Source organism: Bos taurus, chromosome 27 (genome assembly GCF_002263795.3).
Source record: "Bos taurus isolate L1 Dominette 01449 registration number 42190680 breed Hereford chromosome 27, ARS-UCD2.0, whole genome shotgun sequence".
NCBI lineage: Eukaryota > Metazoa > Chordata > Mammalia > Artiodactyla > Bovidae > Bos > Bos taurus.
In genome coordinates, this window is record NC_037354.1 from 38923946 (window position 1) to 38943413 (window position 19468).

At 47.9% G+C, this 19468-nt stretch overlaps 1 protein-coding gene across 11 annotated transcripts in view; it reads left to right on the top strand.

Annotated features, from left to right (window-relative positions):
* PSD3 (pleckstrin and Sec7 domain containing 3) overlaps window positions 1-19468 on the top strand; it is a 596024-nt gene that overhangs the window by 561802 nt on the left and 14754 nt on the right. For 10 of the 11 annotated variants that reach the window (XM_024986357.2, XM_024986360.2, XM_024986361.2 and 7 more), the window contains one exon: window positions 4582-4725. The exons of the other annotated variant lie outside the window; for it this stretch is intronic. In XM_024986357.2, the coding sequence (XP_024842125.2) occupies window positions 4582-4725 (144 nt within the window). The remainder of the gene's footprint in view (window positions 1-4581; window positions 4726-19468) is intronic. 11 annotated transcript variants of the gene reach the window in all.

Consider the following 19468-nt stretch of genomic DNA (forward strand, 5'->3'; position numbering starts at 1 on the left):
CCTCTTGCTCTCCCCCCGCCCAGCACCATACTAGACCCCCAGGAGCTGAGAGAAGGCGAAATGACCTCTCTGCCTTCAGAGAGCTTGTAATCAGTAAGGAAGATAAAATTTACAGAGGTTCGGGTATATTTTGTTAATAAGCATGTGGTGTGGACATTTAAGGCTTCTCCAGTGGTTCAGTGGTAGAGAATCCGCCTGCAGTGCAGGACCCATAGGAGACACGGGTTCTATTCCTGGATCAGGAAGATCCCCTGGAGGAGGGCATGGTGACCCACTGCAGTATTCTTGCCTGGAGAATCTCCATGGACAGAGGAGCCTGGTGGGTCACAGTCCATGGGGCCACAAAGAGTTGGACACGACTGAAGGGACTTAGCACGCGCACACACATGGACATTTAAGTGCTATAGATAGAGAAGTGGAAGAGGCTGTGACATCTGGGGATTCTGGCTCTGAATGGAATTGGAGAAAGGATCTGGGTTAACACCTGGGTGTCTGGGAGCCGCGGGAGAGAAGGCAGATGAGGACGGATGAGTTTACTGACAGCCTTGACAGCTGAGGTCAGCGCTGGTCCAGGAGGGAGCAGATGGTTTTGAAGCTCGTGTTTTCAGCAGCTCTTTGGGTTTTAAACAGTTGTCTAGAGGCTCAGAATTGGGAGAATGGGGCTGCTGCTCCTCTGCCTTTACCCCTGGGGCCTCCAGCAAGAACTTGATCTTTTTGGATCTCCATGGCTTCCAAGAGGAAGAGGTTAGAGGGGTGACGAAGGCCAGGGTCTCTTTCACTATTGAGTTCCTGGGATTGTGTATTCCACAGCGAAAAAAGCACTGAGTACAGTGCAGGAGACACAAGAGATGCAGATTCAATCCCTGAGTCCAGAAGATCCCCTGGAGAAGGGCATGGCAACCCACTGCAGTGTTCTTGCCTGGAGAAACCCATAGACAGAGGAGCCTGGAGGGCTACAGTCCATGGGGTCACAGAGAGACAGGACTGAGCACACGTGCGTGTATGCACACGCACACACACACACAAACACACACACACACAGTGCCTGTCGCCTAGTAGGTGTGCAGGTGGACAGCTGTGTCCACCTCAAGCTTCCCTCCCCTCCCTGAGCCTTGTGCTTGATATAAAAGGATGCGGAGCTGACTTGTGCCTGGCTGGCAGCAGAACCGTCCAGCTGAGCCTCGAAGGGGAGGCTTTGGCCCTATCTCAGCCCTGGACTCACTGCGAGGTCATGAGCAGCTAGGTTACCTGTGCCCATCACCTCATCAGCTAAGACGTCTCTTCGTGAGATTAGAGTTTGGTATTTTAAAGGAAAATATGAAATTTTCTTCAAAGTCAAACTATAAGTAGGAAAAAATTCAATATTAAGTGACATCATTCGAAACTTGCCTTTTGGATAAAATTTCATTGTATGTGCGATCAAAAGTACTACCAATGTACGTCTGTTGACAGATAGCAGTAGTTTTTCCTGCATCCTTTGTTTAATGCTGATATTTAAGTTGTGACTTCCTAATGTGAAACCGTTTCAGCGGGTGCCTGCCATTTGCTGTCTGTTCCTTTTCGTTGAACTTTGGTGCGTTTCTGCCTTCTGTGAGAACCCTTTCATCAGTGTTGTCCCATGAGAGTGGCCTGCCCGCTCCCCTAATGGATTGCGAGAGCAAAGATAAAAGGGAAGAAAACAGGGAGGTTCCTGCTGGTCCATCTTCCCTGTGGATATTACAGGTATAACCGTCCGTGTGAGGCTGGGAACACGCTGCATCTTGGGCTGTTGCCTTCCTGCTTCTCTGTTTTTACATCTGTTTTTATCAGGAAAATCCCTCTGTTGTGGGATTCTAACCTTGGGGTAATTTGCAGTCTGTACCTATCTATGCCCATAAGAGCCACTTAGAATTTTTATTTCATTAGTCAAAATGAATTTAAGGAGTATAATTTTCTTTTCTGCCTTTCCCTTGACTTTAATGATCTTGACATTTTTAAAGATTACAAGCCATTTATTTTATAGAAAATCTCTTAACATGGATTTGACTGATATTTCCTCATGATTCTATCCAGGTTTTGCATCATTGGCACGAGGTGATTTTAAAATATCGTTATTTTGAGATTATTTCCTTGATTCTTCATGAAGTCAGTGAAGTTGGAATAAAGCACTGCACATTGAATTTTGACATTTATTTGACTGTGAATAAATTATACACTGGCTTCCCTTGTAGCTCAGTCAGTAAAGAATCTGCCTGCAATACCAGAGACTGGGTTTGATTCCTGGGTTGGGAAGACCCCCCAGAGTAGGAAATGGCAACCCATGGCAAACCAGTATTCTTGCCTGGAGAATCCCATGGACAGCGGAGCCATGGGGTCACAAAGAGTCAGACTCGACTTAGCAATTAAACCACCACCACCACCCAAACTATACACTATAAGCTATAAACTACAAATCACTATACTTTACACATCTGGACTCAATAGAAAAATGGGTCCAGTATTTCAGCAGCCAGATCACAGAAGAGGAAGTCCTGTAAACATATGAAAGTGTTTGTCCTTACTTGCAATCAGGAAAATGTAAATTGAAATCATTTTATACCCATGAAATTAGTAACAATTTGCAAGTTTGATGTCACGTCAAGTTTTGGCAAGGGTGTAGAACAGTGGGAATCTGCAAGCCTACTGTGGAAATGTAAGCTGGTGGAAACACTTGAAAAACAGTTTACCATTATATTAAAGATGTGTCGGAGAAGGCAATGGCACCCCACTCCAGTACTCTTGCCTGGAAAATCCATGGATGGAAGAGCCTGGTAGGCTGCAGTCCATGGGGTCGCTAAGAGTCGGACACGACTGAGCGACTTCACTTTCACTTTTCTATTTTATGCATTGGAGAAGGAAATGGCAACCCACTCCAGTATTCTTGCCTGGAGAATCCCAGGGACATCGGGGCCTGGTGGGCTGCTGTCTATGGGGTTGCACAGAGTCGGACATGACTGAAGCAACTTAGCTTAAAGATGTGCATGTTCTAAAACCCAGAAACTTCACCTCTTGGTGACCACAGATTTCAGAGACATTGTTGATTTGGTTTCAGACCATTGCAATAAAATAAATATCTCAATAAAGCAAGTCACACACTTTTTTGGTTTCTCAGTGCATATAATGGTCATGCTGATACTATACCCCAGCCTATTAAGTATGTAAGAGCATTGTGTCCAGAAAAACAATGGATCTACCTTAATGAAGCAATGTTTTATTGCTCAGTATTAACCATCATTGTCCGAGCCTTCCATGAAGCTGTAGTGGTATCAGCAAGGATCAGTGATCTCAGACCACTGTAACAAAGTAATTATGATGAACAGGTTTGAAATATTTTGAGTGATGCCAAATGTGGCACAGAGACCCAAAGTGAGCAGTGTTAGAAAAATGGCATCAGTAGACCTGCTCCACACAGGGTTTCCACAAACCTTCAGTTTGAAAAAAAACACATTATATGCAAAGTGCAATAAAGCGAGATGTGCCTGCATGCTACAGGAACACCTTGCTCATAAGTCACTGGGCAACATTTATAAGGATGTAGCATCATTTATAACAGCCCATAGCAACCAGAGAACAAGTTAAATGTGCCTCAGTAAATTTGTAGTTGAGCGACATCAGAACCTCTACTATTTGGGAGGGGAAAGCATAGGTTACTACAGTTTTTAGAATAACGGCCTTCAGAAAATTATTCTTGAAAGCATTGGTTGTCTCAAAAAGGAAAGTATTTGGGTAGGCCTTCACCCATAGTGACAGGACGGCCCTGCTGAGGCCCTGGCGTGGAGGAGTCCGATCCTGCGGCCCTTAGCACGGGTGCTGCATGCTACTCCTGTTGGAGTCTCTCTCAGGAGACCAGGGGCCTGGCTGGGGAGGCTGGCCTTGGCCCTGGGTACCGTTTTTCAACGTGAGAAATGAAGTGTTTCCTGCCCTGTCAGTAAACAAGGATGTCACAGTCATCAGCCCTCCAAAGAGAGCCTAAGGATACTCGGGAAAGAGAAGAGTGCCTGAGATCTAACAGCTGCCATCTAACAGCCATCAGACTGCAGCCACTCCCTACGGGGAGCCCAGGGTTAGCTCAGGATGTGAAAAACACAGAATCCTGGCCTAGGATAGCTGAGATGCAATGAAAGAAATGTCAGTGGGCAGAGACTCTCACATCTTCCCATACCTAGAAAAGCACTAAATCCTTAACTTGGGATATCTGGTTTCCTCCAACAGTAGTCTTTTGACTGTAAGACTACTTGTCCTTCGTTGCAAAACTTGTGTATGACCTGACTCCTCCCCTCACCTCCTCGGAGCAGTTCTCTCAGGGTCCTTTGAGATGCTGTCTCCTGGGCTTGGAGTCCTAAAAATTCCCACCGAATGGAACATAACTCTCAACTTTTAGGTTGTGACTGTCTTTTTCAGTGGACAGAAGGTGCACGTGGACCCTGCTGAGAAAGCTGGTGGAACGTGGCACAGAGGCACGTGGGATGAATGAAAGTCACTCATCATGAGGGGTCTTTTAAAACTGCAACTGTTTACTGATTCCGTTTTCTGGATGCTCAATGGCTTCATGCTCCCCTGCAGGAGGAGCAGCTGAAATCTCACGAGAGCAAGCTGAGGCAGATCACCACGGAGCTGGCGGAGCACCGCTCCTACCCGCCGGACAAGAAGGTTAAGGCCAAGGAGGTGGACGAGTACAAGCTCAAAGACCACTATCTGGAGTTTGAGGTGTGTTGAACCTAAATGTCACAATGCTTGTCACCTGAGCTATCTCACAGTGTTTCCAGGAGGCAGGTTGTTTTATAGCTACCGTATCTGTGGGCAACACACCTTGACCGTCCCTCTCGCGGAGCTCTGGGCGGGGTCTCGGTCACGGTGGCCCCTCCTGTTCATGGTTCTATTTAAGCATCAAAGAATAACTGTCAGTTTTTATGCTTAAAAAGCAAATCGCCTGCTGGTTGGAATAGCGTGTGCTGGCTGTGAGACAAAAAAAAAACAACAACAACAGTCGATGGACATGCCGGGGTGGGCAGCCGCTTTCTCTATTTCTGCATCTCTTCCAGCAGAGTCTGAGTCAGAAAAAGTACCGCGGAGGAAACGAGCTGTGGGGTGCCGTGGCGCGTCTTCCTTGCGCGCTTTGGCTGCTAGGCAACAGAGGCAGCTCTCCTCTGCCACTCCCGCCCTTCACACGGAGGCTGGGAAACCAAGTCGTGGCACATCCAGTACCCAGCACGTGTGGCCGCTAAACGGAATGGAGAGGATCCGTACAGTCTGGAAAGATGGAAAATCTAAAAGCGAGTTGAAAGCACCGTGTTACCAACCTGCCTGCCCATGCAGGAGATGTAAGAGACTCAGTTTCAATCTCTGAGTCGGGGAGATCCCCTGGAAGAGGGCGTGGCAACCCACTCCAGTATTCTTGCCTGGAGAACCCCATGGACAGATGAGCCTGGCGGGCTGCAGTCCATAGGGTGGCAAAGACATGACTGAAGTGACTTAGCATGTACGCACCTTCAGCTACATTTTCTCCCTGGTGAGTGTCAAGGTTATGTTTTAACTGTGACTACCCCATCAGCTGCCACTTGAAGACACTGAAAGGATCCTTGATTTTAAGTACATGGGCTTAGTCCAAAGTAAAGAACAGTTATCTTTTAATTTTTACATAACTTTTTTTCTGCGGAGTGTGTTGAATCTGTCTTTAGCTCTTCTTTTGCTTTGTAGATCTGGTCTATTCATCTTCATCTTCTTTCCCATCTTACAATCATGCTTCTTCCTTGGGCTTGAAACACAGCATCATCTGAGCGCCCTCGCCCTGACCCACCGCCCCAGACCTACTCAGACACCAGCACCCAGCACTGCTGCCTCTCCTGCCCTCTCTCAGCCTTGCCTTTTGGCCCCCTCTGCCCAGGGCCCAGGGTTTTCACCTCTCCTGAACCCAGCGGCGCTTCTATCTTCAGCCCATCCTACCCATCCTGGCAGTTTCCTAAGGCATGCTTCTGTCAACAGCTGCCCTTGGTTTTCCCCTTCACCTCCCCCAACAATTTACCTTCAAATAAAGTCCAGTCCTTAATCTGAGAGTATCTGGGTTCCTTCTGTCTGTCCACAACACAGGTCTTCCCACCACGACCACCATGAGATCAGCCATCTTTCTGCTACTTTGCCCTCCAGACTTGCTATTATGCCTTTGTTCATCTACTGTGAAAAGAAAAAAGGAAAGTGAGCTGCTCAGTCGTGTCCTTCTCTTTGAGACCCCATGAACTGTAGCCCGCCAGGCTCCTCTGTCCATGGGATTCTCCAGACCAGAATACTGGCGTGGGTTGCCATTTCCTTCTGCAGGGGGTCTTCCGGACCCAGGGCCTGAACCCGTCTCCTGCGCTGCAGGCAGACCCTTTACCTTTTGACCACCAGGTGCTTTGCTCTGCCCCAGCTGCCCTCCCCTCCTTTCATTTCTGAGAGTCCTGTTCGTCTTTCAGGGTGCACCCCAGACCCCTCCTGTGAAAAGCCTGCTCTCAGCCTGCTGGTCCCCGTCCTGCTCGGGGGCTCCTGTTGAGGTAGCTTCAGGGTCTTTGCATCTGTGGCCAGTCCCACAGCATCTGCCTCCCGAGACTGTGAGCCCTCGAGAGCAGGGGCCTCGGGTCCTCTTCACATCTCTGCCCTGTGCTCGCTCGATGAATTGGACAGGGTTTCATGGAAGCTTTTAAAAGTCTTAGATTTTGGAGTTATAAAATGTGGCATTTGGTGCCGTGAAGATCCATGTACCAGTTTTCTTCATGGTTAAGCAAGTCCTTGCTCTGTTCAGATGAAGAAAAATCTTCTTTTTATTAAAGATGAAAGCTTATTAGCTAAAACTTTGGAAGCCTTCCCAGCCAAAGACTTCTTGAAAAAATACTTTTGAAAAAACAAATTTACTAAGCGGCTCATCTTTGTCCGCACCTGTTCATTCTTGGGAAATGGGAGTCCTCAGAAATCTATCACAATTCTTCACACGTCTGGAGTGGCTTTCAGCTGCCAGTCTGTTGGTTTCACACATGCTGATTAATTTCCCAGCTCCTCAGGCCCCTGCTGCCAGCCCGCAACACCTCGCTCTGAGCCCTTGGCTCTAAGGCTGCGAGTCTGCACCCAGGAGGCCGGGGTTGCTGCAGGACCAAAGAAGGGTCGCCCTGCTAGATGCCCCCCTGCTTTGAACCTCTTCTTGGAGCCCCTTTTCCAAAAATGTAACCCAGCCAAAGCCAGCATTTCCATTTCCTGACATGAGCTTTAGACGAGCCTTTGTGGGGGTACGTCTTGCTTTCATCAAATCATAATATAAAGGAGTGTGAAGGTTGTGTTCCAGGACTTTGGCTCGTGAACATCTTCCCATATGGTAACACGTCGGGTGTGTTGGAGTGTCTGTCGAGCCTCACTGACCTGTGTACCAGAAAGGCGGATGGTCCCCTCGCTTCTTAGAGGTTATCTAAAAAGGGTTTTGTGAAATAGTCCCTTTTTTTTTTAAGTGAACCATTACTTTTCAGTAACTGGAAGTTGAAGTAGTGTATCTCGTGGGGTCCACTCTGCTGTTAGAATAACTAACTCTCCACTTTTCAGCCATCAGGCTTTGTCTTGTGCACGTACTGCAGTGACGCCCTCAGAGCATCCAGGCTTCCCCCTCAGGCTGCCCTGTTCCCCGGATGGGGGTTCTGAGTGTGACGGATCATCCCCACGGGGTAGGGCCAAGGGTGTCTGAACGTCAAGGACCTTCCTGTGTACTTGTTCTTTGTTCTTTCCTCAGCTTCTAGAAGATGGACCGAGTGCTCATACGTATTTGTTGAGTAAATGAATGGATAAAGGCAACATCAGAGGAAAGCTTAGTAGCTCCTCTGAAAACAAAAGTGTCAAACAGACAGCGGTGTCTGCAGTTCCCTGTGACCCCAGACGGGCAGGGACCAGAGGGCATCTTGAGCCCCACCGACGTCCCTGTCTCTGGGGAGGAGCCCCCGCCAGGCCCGCTCTCTCACCTGCTCCCATGGTAGGGACTCCCTGCGGTCTCAGAGCAGCGCTTTTAATTTTCACACCTTGGTAAGAAAAGCACCTTCACCGTTAGAGTATTAAGTCCTTGGTGGTAACACGGTCGTTTCTAACTGGATGCATTCAGTTGTTTATATCCCAGGTTGCTCTGAGCGCAAATGGTTCTTCAGGCGGGCCAGATTGGCGGCACTGAGAGATTCTCTTAACCCTGACTGACAGTAAATAATGAGAAACTCTGGTAAATAAGAAGGTTCAGGGGTGGTTTTTGTTTGGAGTTGAACTTTACTGAATTACATTGTTTATTGATTTTTGGCTATCCTGGGTCTTCATGGCAATGCACGGGCTTTCTTTAGTTGCAGCGACCTGGGGCTCCTCTCCAGTTTCGGTGCATGGTCGTCTCATTACAGGGGCTTCTCTCATCGTGAAGCATGGGCTCTAGGCCATGCGGGCTTCAGTAGTGGTGGCACCTTGGCTCAGGAGTCATGCCTCCCGGGCCCTAAGCACGGGCTCAGGAGTTGTGGCACGAGAGCTTAGTTGCTCCTCGGCATGTAGGACTTCCCTGGACCAGGGATAGAACCCACGTCTCCTGCATTGGCAGGTGGATTCTTTACCACTAAGCCACCAGGGAAGCCCTGTTTATTTTTGAAGTCTATAAAAAGTCTGCGAAGAACAAGGAGACTTACATCAACTTCAGCCTTAGCCTGTAAGAAGACGGCGCACTATTCCTGAAGGCAGCATACTCCGCTTAGAATGCCTGTAGTTAACCAAGTTTGTGCCTCTCTCTTTACTGCCCATGCAGTGGGAGGGTTGGGGGTAGCATTGCTTTGTTCTCGATTGAATTGGTTCCCCAAAGTTGTGGCTACTGATTGCTTACAAGGGTTCATGTGGAGTCTAAGCTCACCTTTGACAGAGTTGTTAGGCATCACAAGTCTATGTAAGAAACTCGCTGTCATTTCCCAGTTTTCAAAAAATAAATATCAGAAATAGCTCCACTTCCTTTTGACTTATTTCTACTCTATTCAGTTCCCTTTTCACTTAAAAATGTTGAATCGATCTCCGTGTTTCTGGTACATTTGGAAATTTATCAGGATGTTGGACAGGTGGGTGGTGTTTGTCACATAAAAACTTAGAAAGCGCCAGCTACTCGAAGCACCGGAGCCTGGGCTCTGCCCGATGCCCCTCGGCCCTTAAAGGAACAGCCCTGTTACAGGAATTCCTCGCCAGCACTGAACTTGGCCCCAGAAATTTGGCTTTTTGTTTCTTTGCAGTTGAAGTGAAGATACTGTTTGCTCCAGGATGTTTTTCAAGTGACAGTTAAGATGTTTTCAGTGGCATAAGTTATTAATAACTCTTAGACGTGAGTAGGGAAAGGGCAACTCTGGCAGTTCAAACCTATTAGAAGGGCTGGGCTTCTTGAACGGGGCTGTCAGAGGCTGACTGAGGAGCGAGTGCTGAGGGCAGGCTCCCAGCAGCTCCCGGGTTCACTGTGGCGCCATGGAGACCTGGCAGGCAGCATAGGGCATCACGAGCCAGCAGACCTAAGGTTGGAACATTTTCTTTGGCCCTCACAGTGCTGGATTTGTTGGTGCTGAGATTTGAATGCGTTTAGGGAAGATCAGCTGGAAAAGGAAATGGCAAGCCACTCCAGTGTTCTTGCCTGGAGAATCCCAGGGATGGAGGAGCCTGATGGGCTGCCGTCTATGGGATCGCACAGAGTCAGACACGACTGAAGTGACTTAGCAGCAGCAGCAGCAGCAGGGAAGATCTGCTTCTCGATTGAATTGGTTCCCCAAAGTTGTGGCTACTGATTGCTTACAAGGGTTCATGTGGAGTCTAAGCTCACCTTTGACAGAGTTGTTAGGCATCACAAGTCTATGTAAGAAACTCGCTGTCATTTCCCAGTTTTCAAAAAATAAATATCAGAAATAGCTCCACTTCCTTTTGACTTATTTCTACTCTATTCAGTTCCCTTTTCACTTAAAAATGTTGAATCGATCACCACCCCCAGTATACACAGCCTGGCTCCTGAACGCGGTTGACTTTGCCGTTGCTATGTAGATGCTGCAGACACTTAGATGTGTTTTATGCCTTAGATCTGTGAATATGGGCTTTGAATCAACTGTCTCTTCATGGTTAGAAAATGGGTACTTCCAGGTACATGTGTTCTCAGGTTCCAGTGCAGCAGGAAGAGAAGTCCATGTCCCTGATGGCTCAGCTTTGTTCTGCTCAAGGGCAGAACCAAGGCCCCTTGCTGAATGGGCTGGAATTCAGCCGCGTGCTCACTCCTAAATTTCAGCCTGGAGCAGAAAGTGCTTATGGCTTAAGGCAGGCAGGACCCACACCAACCACATGGCTGGAAGTGCAATTTTAGCAACAGCAAATGTCCATTCTAACAAGACATGTAAATCTCTCTAAATTTTAAATCGAAAAAAATCTAGGACATTCTTGAGGCATGCTGCATCTTTTTCTGAATTTCTAATTTTTGGTGTATGTAAAATGGCATGGTTCCTTCTGAAACTGATGTACTTGAGAACAAGAGCACATTCCATATAGTGCCAGGAAGGAGACTCAAGGCAGCTCGTATGGAGAAGTGCACATAAGTACATTTCTGGTTGGAAGCCCTCAGTTTTACTGTGGGGTTATTTGTTGGCTAGGTGGGTGGATGGGCGGTTTGATGTATTTCTTTTTGAACAGATTCTCTGACTGTGATCTTAGCTCTGTTTCTTCAGATGGCACAGTTTTTATCTGTCAACATCACATAAGTAATTTTCACATTATGGACCACTTCTCCTCTCACAGGAGCAGTGAGTGCAAGGACATATCTCAGGGCACTGCCAGCTGTCCCCGGGCAAATGTGTTACTGAGACAAGACGATCTGGCTGCTAATTTGTGAGTGGACTTGGTTGTAAACGTACAGAGATAGCCATGATCACTTGCTTCCTCCAGAGTGAAAGTAAGGGAAATTTCCCCACCCTCTTAGGAGATTAGCAGCCAGTCTGTCTCAGGAACAGAGTCTAGCCTAAATCCAGTGACATCTCCTTTATAGAAAAGAGCACAAAGGTGATTATGTATGGATCTGAGAAGCTAAGATGTGGCAGGTTAATTGACTTCTTGCGGAAGTTTAGGAATTTTTTTTTTCTTGTAGAAGACTAAGTGTTAGAGTCCAAAGCTAGAGACCCAAGTCCAGCAGTTGCCCAGACATCCAAGTCCAGTTCACATCAGAGGCAGGGGTTTTGCGTTGCCGTTTGGAATTGCATTTTGTACGGCACAGTGAGCGAGGGCTGCAGAGCTCTGGGTTTTCATCTGTAAAGGATGACGCATGCTTTTGAAGGGAGGAGAAGCTTAGCAACAGGGAGCCTTTGAATCACATTTTAAACAGATGATTGAGAAGCAGAACAGAGAGTCAGTCATGGGCCCTGCAGTGACTGTCCTTAAATCCATCCTCATGCCTGAAATGTCTGCTCTGAGGAGCATCACTCCTTGGGGTGAAGGTACTGTCTGCGAGAAAAGGGCACAAAAGCTTGCAGTTATAAAACAGTGAAATGAGGAAAAGGGATGGCCTGGAAGTTAGGCCACTTTAGTCTCGTCCTTCTCTGGACCTCGGTTTCTGGCTATAAAGATGAGATGGAATTGAGTGAACTAACCTTAAGGCCCCTTCTGCCTCTGTATTTTTGCTATAACTTACTGACCCTGATGCTGGGAAGACTGAGGGCAGGAGGAGAAGGGGGCAACAGAAGACAAGATGCTTGGACGGCATCACCAACTCAATAGACATGAGTTTGAGCAAACTCCCAGAGACGAGGGACAGCGAAACCTGGCGTGCTGCAAGCCATGGGGTCCCAGAGAGTCGGACACGACTGAGCAACTAAACAACAGTATACTAACATCAATTAATGTGTTAGATTAACTCACTCTTACGATATCTCTAAGAGCATTATTAAACATAAAACAAGAATATTTCAATTTGGGGATCTCAGGGGATCTAGACCAGCTCTGTCCGATACCAATATAATGCAAACCACACATGTAATTTTACGTGTTTAGTAGCCACATGTAAGAAGAAAAAGAAACAATTGTAATAAGATTTTTCAGTTTAACACAGTATGTCCCAAATGTTATCATTTCCATGTGTAATAATATAAAATATCACTATGTCTGACGCGTTTTTTCCTTCCTAAGCCTTCAGACTGCAGTGTCTCTGTGCACTCGGGACTCAGGGAGCCACTCGGGGCATGTTCTCTGGCTCCTGCAGGGGCCGGTCTGTCTAAGAGCCGGCCAGGAGCGGAGGCGCCCTCCCGAGATCGCGCGGCGTGCAGGTTTCTCACATAATCGAAGAGGTCTGGCTGTCAGGCTCACGTAAGACTCTGTCCGCCCTGCTCTGGCCGTGCCTTGCTTACTGTTTCAATCGTTACTTCTGGCTGGGGCTCTGGTGTGAGCGCTGTCACCAAGGGACCTGGGAGAATAGACTGACCTGTGTCAGTCTCCCCACAAAGCAGTTCTCCCGGGAGCAGCGTGAGCCGCCCGCTTCGTGCTCCCTTAGACCCTTTTAGTGACCCTCCTGGCCGTCACTTTTTACTGAGTTCTGGTGCCATTAGCCCTTTCCTGTGTGAACTGTTTGTTTGTTTTTTTCTTTTTATCCAGAATGCTTTATCTCTAACTACATTAGGCTTCTTCCTACTGTTGTCTATAAGAATCTGTACGCGTTTGAGGTAAGAGTTTTAAAAACTCGTTTGCTTGAGTCCCCGATCTGATTCAGGGGCTTCTCGGAGGGATCAGGCTTCTTCAGTCCTTTCGGAGGGTCTAAGTTCAGAATTACTCAGTAGACTTATAATGGAAACTAATGTTTTCAGAAATGTTTTTCTGAAAACATTAGAGAAAATTCAGATGCAAAAAAAGCCTGTGTTTATACCAGGACTGTCAGCCCAGCCCTCCCTGGAAGGCTGGGGCCATTCCCAGGCACGGGCTTGTTGCAGGAGCGCGGGTCCGCCCGGCGGTCCCGGGGGCTCGGCTCACGCACAGGACGGACGCGTAGGGGCTCGCGCGGGACGTGTCCGCCCTCACCAGGCCCGGCCTTGGGCCGCTCTGTGGCCTGCTCACCACGCCCGGTTTCCATGTGCTTCCGCTCCCCGGAGCGGTCCTGTGTCCTCGTCCGTGAGTCGCGACGCCCTCCTTAGGGAGGCCCCAGAGGTTTCCCGCTGCCACCCGCTCCCCACGTGGACCGGAGGCAGGAGGGAGTGAGGGGCCTGCCGAGGCTTGGTCACTCCCTGGATCCTCCGACTCCACGGGACAAAGATACTTTACCACGGCGACAGGCTTGCCATTGGCCGCGGAGCCGGAGAGGGTAGAAGGACATTTGAACTGGGCCTGCAGAAGGTGCAAAACAGCTTTAAGCTCAAAAGCCATCAATATATTTGGGGATGATGTGTCCTGGGAAGTCAATGGGGAAGGTGATTTACCTTCAAACTTCCTCAGATCCTCCTTTAAAAATTTCCTGGAAAGACCGGCCTGTCCCCTTATGACTGGCATTGCCATTTTGGGAGCCGCGGTGTGACAGGCCAGCTAGTGTGATGCGTCCACGAGCATGCTTCTGAGGGAAACCGTGGGTGATGTTAGGGAATCCCGGGACAGCCAGAAACACAACAGAACAGAAACGAAGGATGAGGAGCGTGGCCTGTACAGGAATGCTGTCCTAACAAACTAGAATTTTGTTTTAGATGCGGGGTCCCAAAGGAAAAACTTAGAGACACACTTTATCCCATGGGAGTTAAATTTAGCTTCTTATCCAGATAAGTAGTGTTCCTTCAGCTCAATTACTTATCTTAGGTTTGTAGAAACTCGACTTCACATCTATGTGCTTCAAAGGACAGACTTTTTTTTTCCACTTTGCTGAGCAGCAAATTTGTTAATCCCACGGATGCAGAGTCCATTTTCTTCTTGCAGTTAATTTCACACTCAGCGGTTGTAAAAGCCCTCAAACAGGGCCACGCCGGGCGGTCAGTAGGACTGAACCCCGGCTGGGTGGGAAATAGGCGATTCTTAAATTTTCCGCCAAGAAAGGAAACTGTGTTCTCTTGGCTAAGTGAGCTCTGTGGACTTTTAAATTGAGAATTTTGGGGTTTAATTTCTTAAGAAGAGAAAAAAATCTGGGTACTGATACAGACTGGGTCTATAGAAAGGGTTTCGAGAGCATCAAGAAACCAAGTGTGAAGAGTGAGAAAGGCAGCAGCATTTCACAGGTTAGTTTCGGAATTGGGGACGCTCTCCTGGACACCCGCTCCTGTCTCCTCACAGAGACAGGGATGCTGCAGAGGTGAAGCGCTGCAGGGAGACTGCGTGCCCTGCCTGGGCCTTGCAGCTGGGGAGGGGTCCGGGGAGGGGCAGACAGGACCAGGGTGGCCGTTCGGCCTCGTTGCCCCGCCTCTGAAGGGCCTGCAGGGTCTCTGGGGGCAGCGGCCTGGGCTCACCTGTCACGTGGCAGAGAGCGGGCGCCTGAGGACGGAGACCTGGACACTCCCCAAACGCTCTACAACCCCAGTGCTTTTTGTCTGTATTAGGGCTTTTTTTTTAAAACCTCTTCTGCTTATATTATCATTAGATGTAAGCTTTTTATTTTAGTTTTGTTTTTAATTGAACTCAAAAAGTCCATTTAGAGAACAGTCGAGCCAGAAGGCAGACTGAAATGAAACAGTAGAATTCACACTGCCTCGGGTTTTTCCAGAGAGCCCCGACTACAGACTGTACAACCTAAAAAGGTGTCTGTTTGCTCTGTCTTGGCGGTGGGTCACCACTGCACGCAGAAGCCTGAGAGGGGGATGGCAGAGGGGGAAACGTTGACATTTTCTGTTTAAAATGGTAAGAACTTATCAGAAAGCTCTGTTTTGAATGTATTGCTCCCTTAAATTAATAGATAGTAGAAGGTGAGCCTACTAATACCTACCTACTAATACCTAACTACTAATTTATGTAGCTTTCAGGTAAGAACTTATAAGAAAGCTCTGTTTTGAATGTATTGCTTCCTTAAATTAGTGGGTAGTAAAAGGTGAGCTGGAGAAGGCAATGGCACCCCACTCCAGTATTCTTGCCTGGAAAGTCCCATGGACAGAGGAGCCTGGTAGGCTGCAGTCCATGGGGTCTCGAAGAGTCAGACAAGACTGAACGACTTCACTTTCACTTTTCCCTTTCATGCATTGGAGAAGGAAATGGCAACCCACTCCATTGTTCTTGCCTGGAGAATCCCCGGGGGTGGAGGAGCCTGATAGGCTGCCGTCTGTGGGGTCGCACAGAGTCGGACATGATTGAAGCGACTTAGCAGCAGCAGCAGAAGGTGAGCCAGCAAGTTAGGGAGAAAGTCTGCAAATCCATTCTGCACTGTCCTATAAAATGCAGAGCCTTTATTGAATAATCAGTTCCTTCAGCAGCTCCCTGCTCTGTTGGCTTGTTTTAATTGTTTTGGTTTCTTCGTTTTCCGGTGTGAAGCTCTAGGAGCAGAAACTGTTTTGCTGTGTGTACATGACATTATTGCTGTTCCTCTCATTTCATCTGAAGCTGGCCTTTTACCCTGCCTTCATGAGAAAGGGAAATGTCAGGAGGAAATGTATTCAGGATCTGATTGCTGGAGCAGCGAGGTCTGAATACCGATGGCAGTGCCTAAGTTAGGATTGCCATCACAGTTTTCATTTAGCCTGTTACTATCGTATTCACGTATCAGAGGTCAAAAGGAGATAGTGTTATATTAAATGAAATGAAAAATGGTATGCAGAGCTGAGGAGAAATGAAACTGCTCAATCAGATGCGTGTACATTTATATGTAGCTGTGTTTAAACTTCTTTTCAAATAATAATTTTACATATATAATATATATGTGTGTATATATATATATCTTAACACTTAACATTTAACCTAAGCCAGAACTCTTGTGGCCTTAGACACTGTATTTTTCATTCCCTTCTAGTAGGGATTGCTGCTAGTGAAAGGGATATGTTTCCTACCTGTTTGAGAAGTATTCTTACAGGTGATTGCAGACCAGCTTAATAAATTAACATTGCACAAAATGTAGTAAGGAGGTTTCCAAGTGAAGAAAACTTGACTTTAAGAAAGAAAGAAGCTGTTTAGCATTTGAATTGTCTTTGGCTCTTGGTGATCAGGGAAGGCTTCATGGAAAGAGCAAATCTTAAGAAGGAAATTAAGGGCAAGAGCTTGCTGAATGGACAAGGCCTCAGAAACAGTGTTCAGGTGCTTCTCTGCAGAGAGTAGCCACTGAGCTTGGATTTGGTCAAGTCCCATCTCAAGTTTTCTGATAGTGGGACGAGCTTACACAGCTATCCTGTGAGAAGTCCGCTCACACTGTCGGAGATGCCCGAGCAAGGAATCTGAAACACGTAGCTCTGAGATTTTTAAGAACTGATCTGAGAAGGAATCCGCAGAGACCACAACAAAACCTTTAAGAAGGTGACCAAAGGCAGCAGTTGTCCCCAAGACACCTGGCATTCTCAGACTCCCTCTGTCCTTCCATGAAGTACACACCCCAGAAAGGCCACATAATGACCATTAGCCAGGATCTGGGAAGGTGAATCAGTGCCATCCTGACCCCAAGACAGCACTTGTCACTGCCAGCTCGCTTCCCACAGACCTGCAGAACGCAGCCCGTCTCATGGTTCATCTGGAGCTGTGTCCACTCTTGTGCAGTGGTTACTCTGAGACATGAAACTGTATTAATTAAACATTAATTTTTAATTAATGAATTTTTTGTTGTTTATTCTTCCCTTTTTATCATCTGGTTATAAACACTTTTGTCAGAGCAAAGGTGTAACACCTACGTAGTATTATTACTTTACTTATTTGTTTATTGTCAGCAGCAGATTGAAAGTGAAAGTTGCTCAGTCGTGTCCAACTCTTTGCAACCCCATGGACTATACAGTCCATGGAATTCTCCAGGCCAGAATACTGGAGTGGGTAGCCTTTCCCTTCTCCTGGGGATCTTCCCAACCCAGGGATTGAACCCAGGGCTTCCTTGTAGCCAAGCTGGTAAAGAATGAGCCTACAATGCAGGAGACCCTGGTTCAATTCCTGGATCAGGAAGATCCCCTGGAGAAGGACTGGGCTACCCACTCCAGTATTCTTGGGCTTTCCTGTTAGCTCAGCTGGTAAAGAATCCACCTGCAATGCGGGAGACCTGGGTTTGATCCCTGGGTTGGGAAGATCCCCTGGAGAAGGGGGAAAGGCTACCCACTGCAGTATTCTGGCCTGGAGAATTCCATGGACTGTATCGTCCATGGAGTCTCCAAGAGTCGGATACAACTGAGAAGCAGATTACTTCCCATAATAATATAGATGAGACTGCTGCTCTGACCCACAGAGCTCAGAGTCTTGGGTGAGCATTGAAGGATTTACCCAAGGCTGAATGTGATCCTGTAAGTCACATGCAAGAGTCACCAGGCAAAGGAATTCACATAGAAATGACCATTGACAGACGCTTATCTTTTTAATGAGTGCTTTTGTTAGAAGGTAAATTTAGAGGCTGCCCTTCACATCAGAATGAGAGCTAGTGACTACCAGATGAAGAACCACCACGATGTACATACACTGGTCCAGTTTCTGTTTTGACTTTTTTTTTTTTTGCCAAGGACAATGCTTTTTTAAAAAAATTTGGCTGTGCTGGGTCTTAATTGCTGCACAGGGTTTTCCCTAGTTGCAGCGAGCAGGGGCTCCTCTCTGGTTGCAGAGCGCAGGCTTCTCATCGCGGTGGCTTCTCATTATGGAGCCCAGGCTCTTGGACACACAGGCTTCCGTAGTTGTGGCACGTGAGTGCAGTAATCACGGCTCCCGGGCTCTGGAGCACAGGCTCAGCAGTTGTGGCAGGCACATGGGCTTAGTTGTCTCTCAGCAGCTGGGATTTTCCTGGACTAGGAAGATCCTACTCCAGGATCCTTCCTTGAACCTACGTCTCCTGCATTGGCAGGCAGATTCGTTACCGCTGAGCCACCAGTGGTGTGGTATAAGCTGCTTTTCTTTCTCTGTAGAGAGAGAGCCCCAGTCTTAAGTAGGCAGCCTCAGCTCACTCTGCAGGGTTTGCGTGGGTGGCGTCTTGACAGCCGTGGTTGACACGCGTGGATGAAGGGCATAGACGAGTCTCTGCTGAGTGGTGTCCCTCAGGGCCCGACCATAGCATATTGACAGAAAATACGGGAATGTGGACCACTGGAGGTCAGAGAGTGTCCCCAGAGGCAGCCAACGCAGGGTGCATCAGGTGTCTCCATCTATATCCGTGGTTTTATTTTTCTAGAATTTGCCACACTGAGAGTTCAGAATGTTTTCATTAGATATGGGAAGTGTTGTTTACTCTGTGTATCTTCCGTGCTCTCTGTGCTGCGGATGTATTAACAGACAAAAGCCAAGTACTTGCCCTCATGTGATTGCCTTCTAGGATTGGCAGGGGAGAGATAAACAAGGTCGTTCTGTAAGCAAACTCTGAGGCTCGTGGTGAGAACGCCAAGGAGAAGAATAATTCGGTGACCGGCTATCAGAGCAGCTGTGGCAGTTTTCGGTCCCGGTGGCCAGGGAAGGCCCCCACGTAAAGGAGACGCTTGAGTGAAGGTGGAAGCGGGTGAAGAGGCCAGAGAATATGCCCTGTGGGCTCCTGGGGGCTATGCTTCCCCGGGCAGAGAGAAGGTACCATAGGTCTGGAGCAGCAGCGTGTCTGCTGTGTTCAGGGACAGTCAGGAGGCGAGTGACCTGTGCACAGCGTTCCTGGGGAGGGCAAAGACCCCAGACGGATGGAGGGGGCGGGGGGCGGCACTGGTGGAGGTCTCCTAGGCCAGTGTAAGAGTTTGGGGGTGGGAAACATTTTTAAGGATGAGAAGCCATTGGAGAATTTTGAGCAGAGATGACACATTCTAGCCTACAGTTTAGCCCATGACTGTCTTTTGAGAAGAGTTTGCTTGGGGGGTCAGAGAGGGGCAGGGGACAGAGAGACAGCTGTCACAGTAACCCAGGCACAAGATGATGGTGCTCGGTCCAGACTGGAAGTGGTGGAAGCAGAGACATGGTGCGATTCTGAATTTATCCTGAAGACAGAGGGACGGGAGAGCTATTGGAGAAAGAGGAGTCAAGGAGCAGAGTTTTTATTGTCAAGTTTCCTTCCTCAGGATTGTAGACCCATCTCTACGCTGCTATCCTAGTCATCACTAGCGTACTAACCATTACCCAGACCCAGAAACTGCTCTGGGATAAGTGCTGGCTAATTAACTCTTACAGTATCGTTACCCTCCATGGCCTGGGGGAGACCTAGAGACCTGTACTTCAGCACCATGGAGAGTAAGCCATGGGGCGTAAAACTATTCATGGAGATAATAAAACAGTCAATGATTCAGTACTTATTATGTGACCACAGTATGGCTTAGAGTGGACTAACATCCATCCATAATTTGTGGAATATTCAGAGAAAACCCAACAAAACTACATTATACCAAAG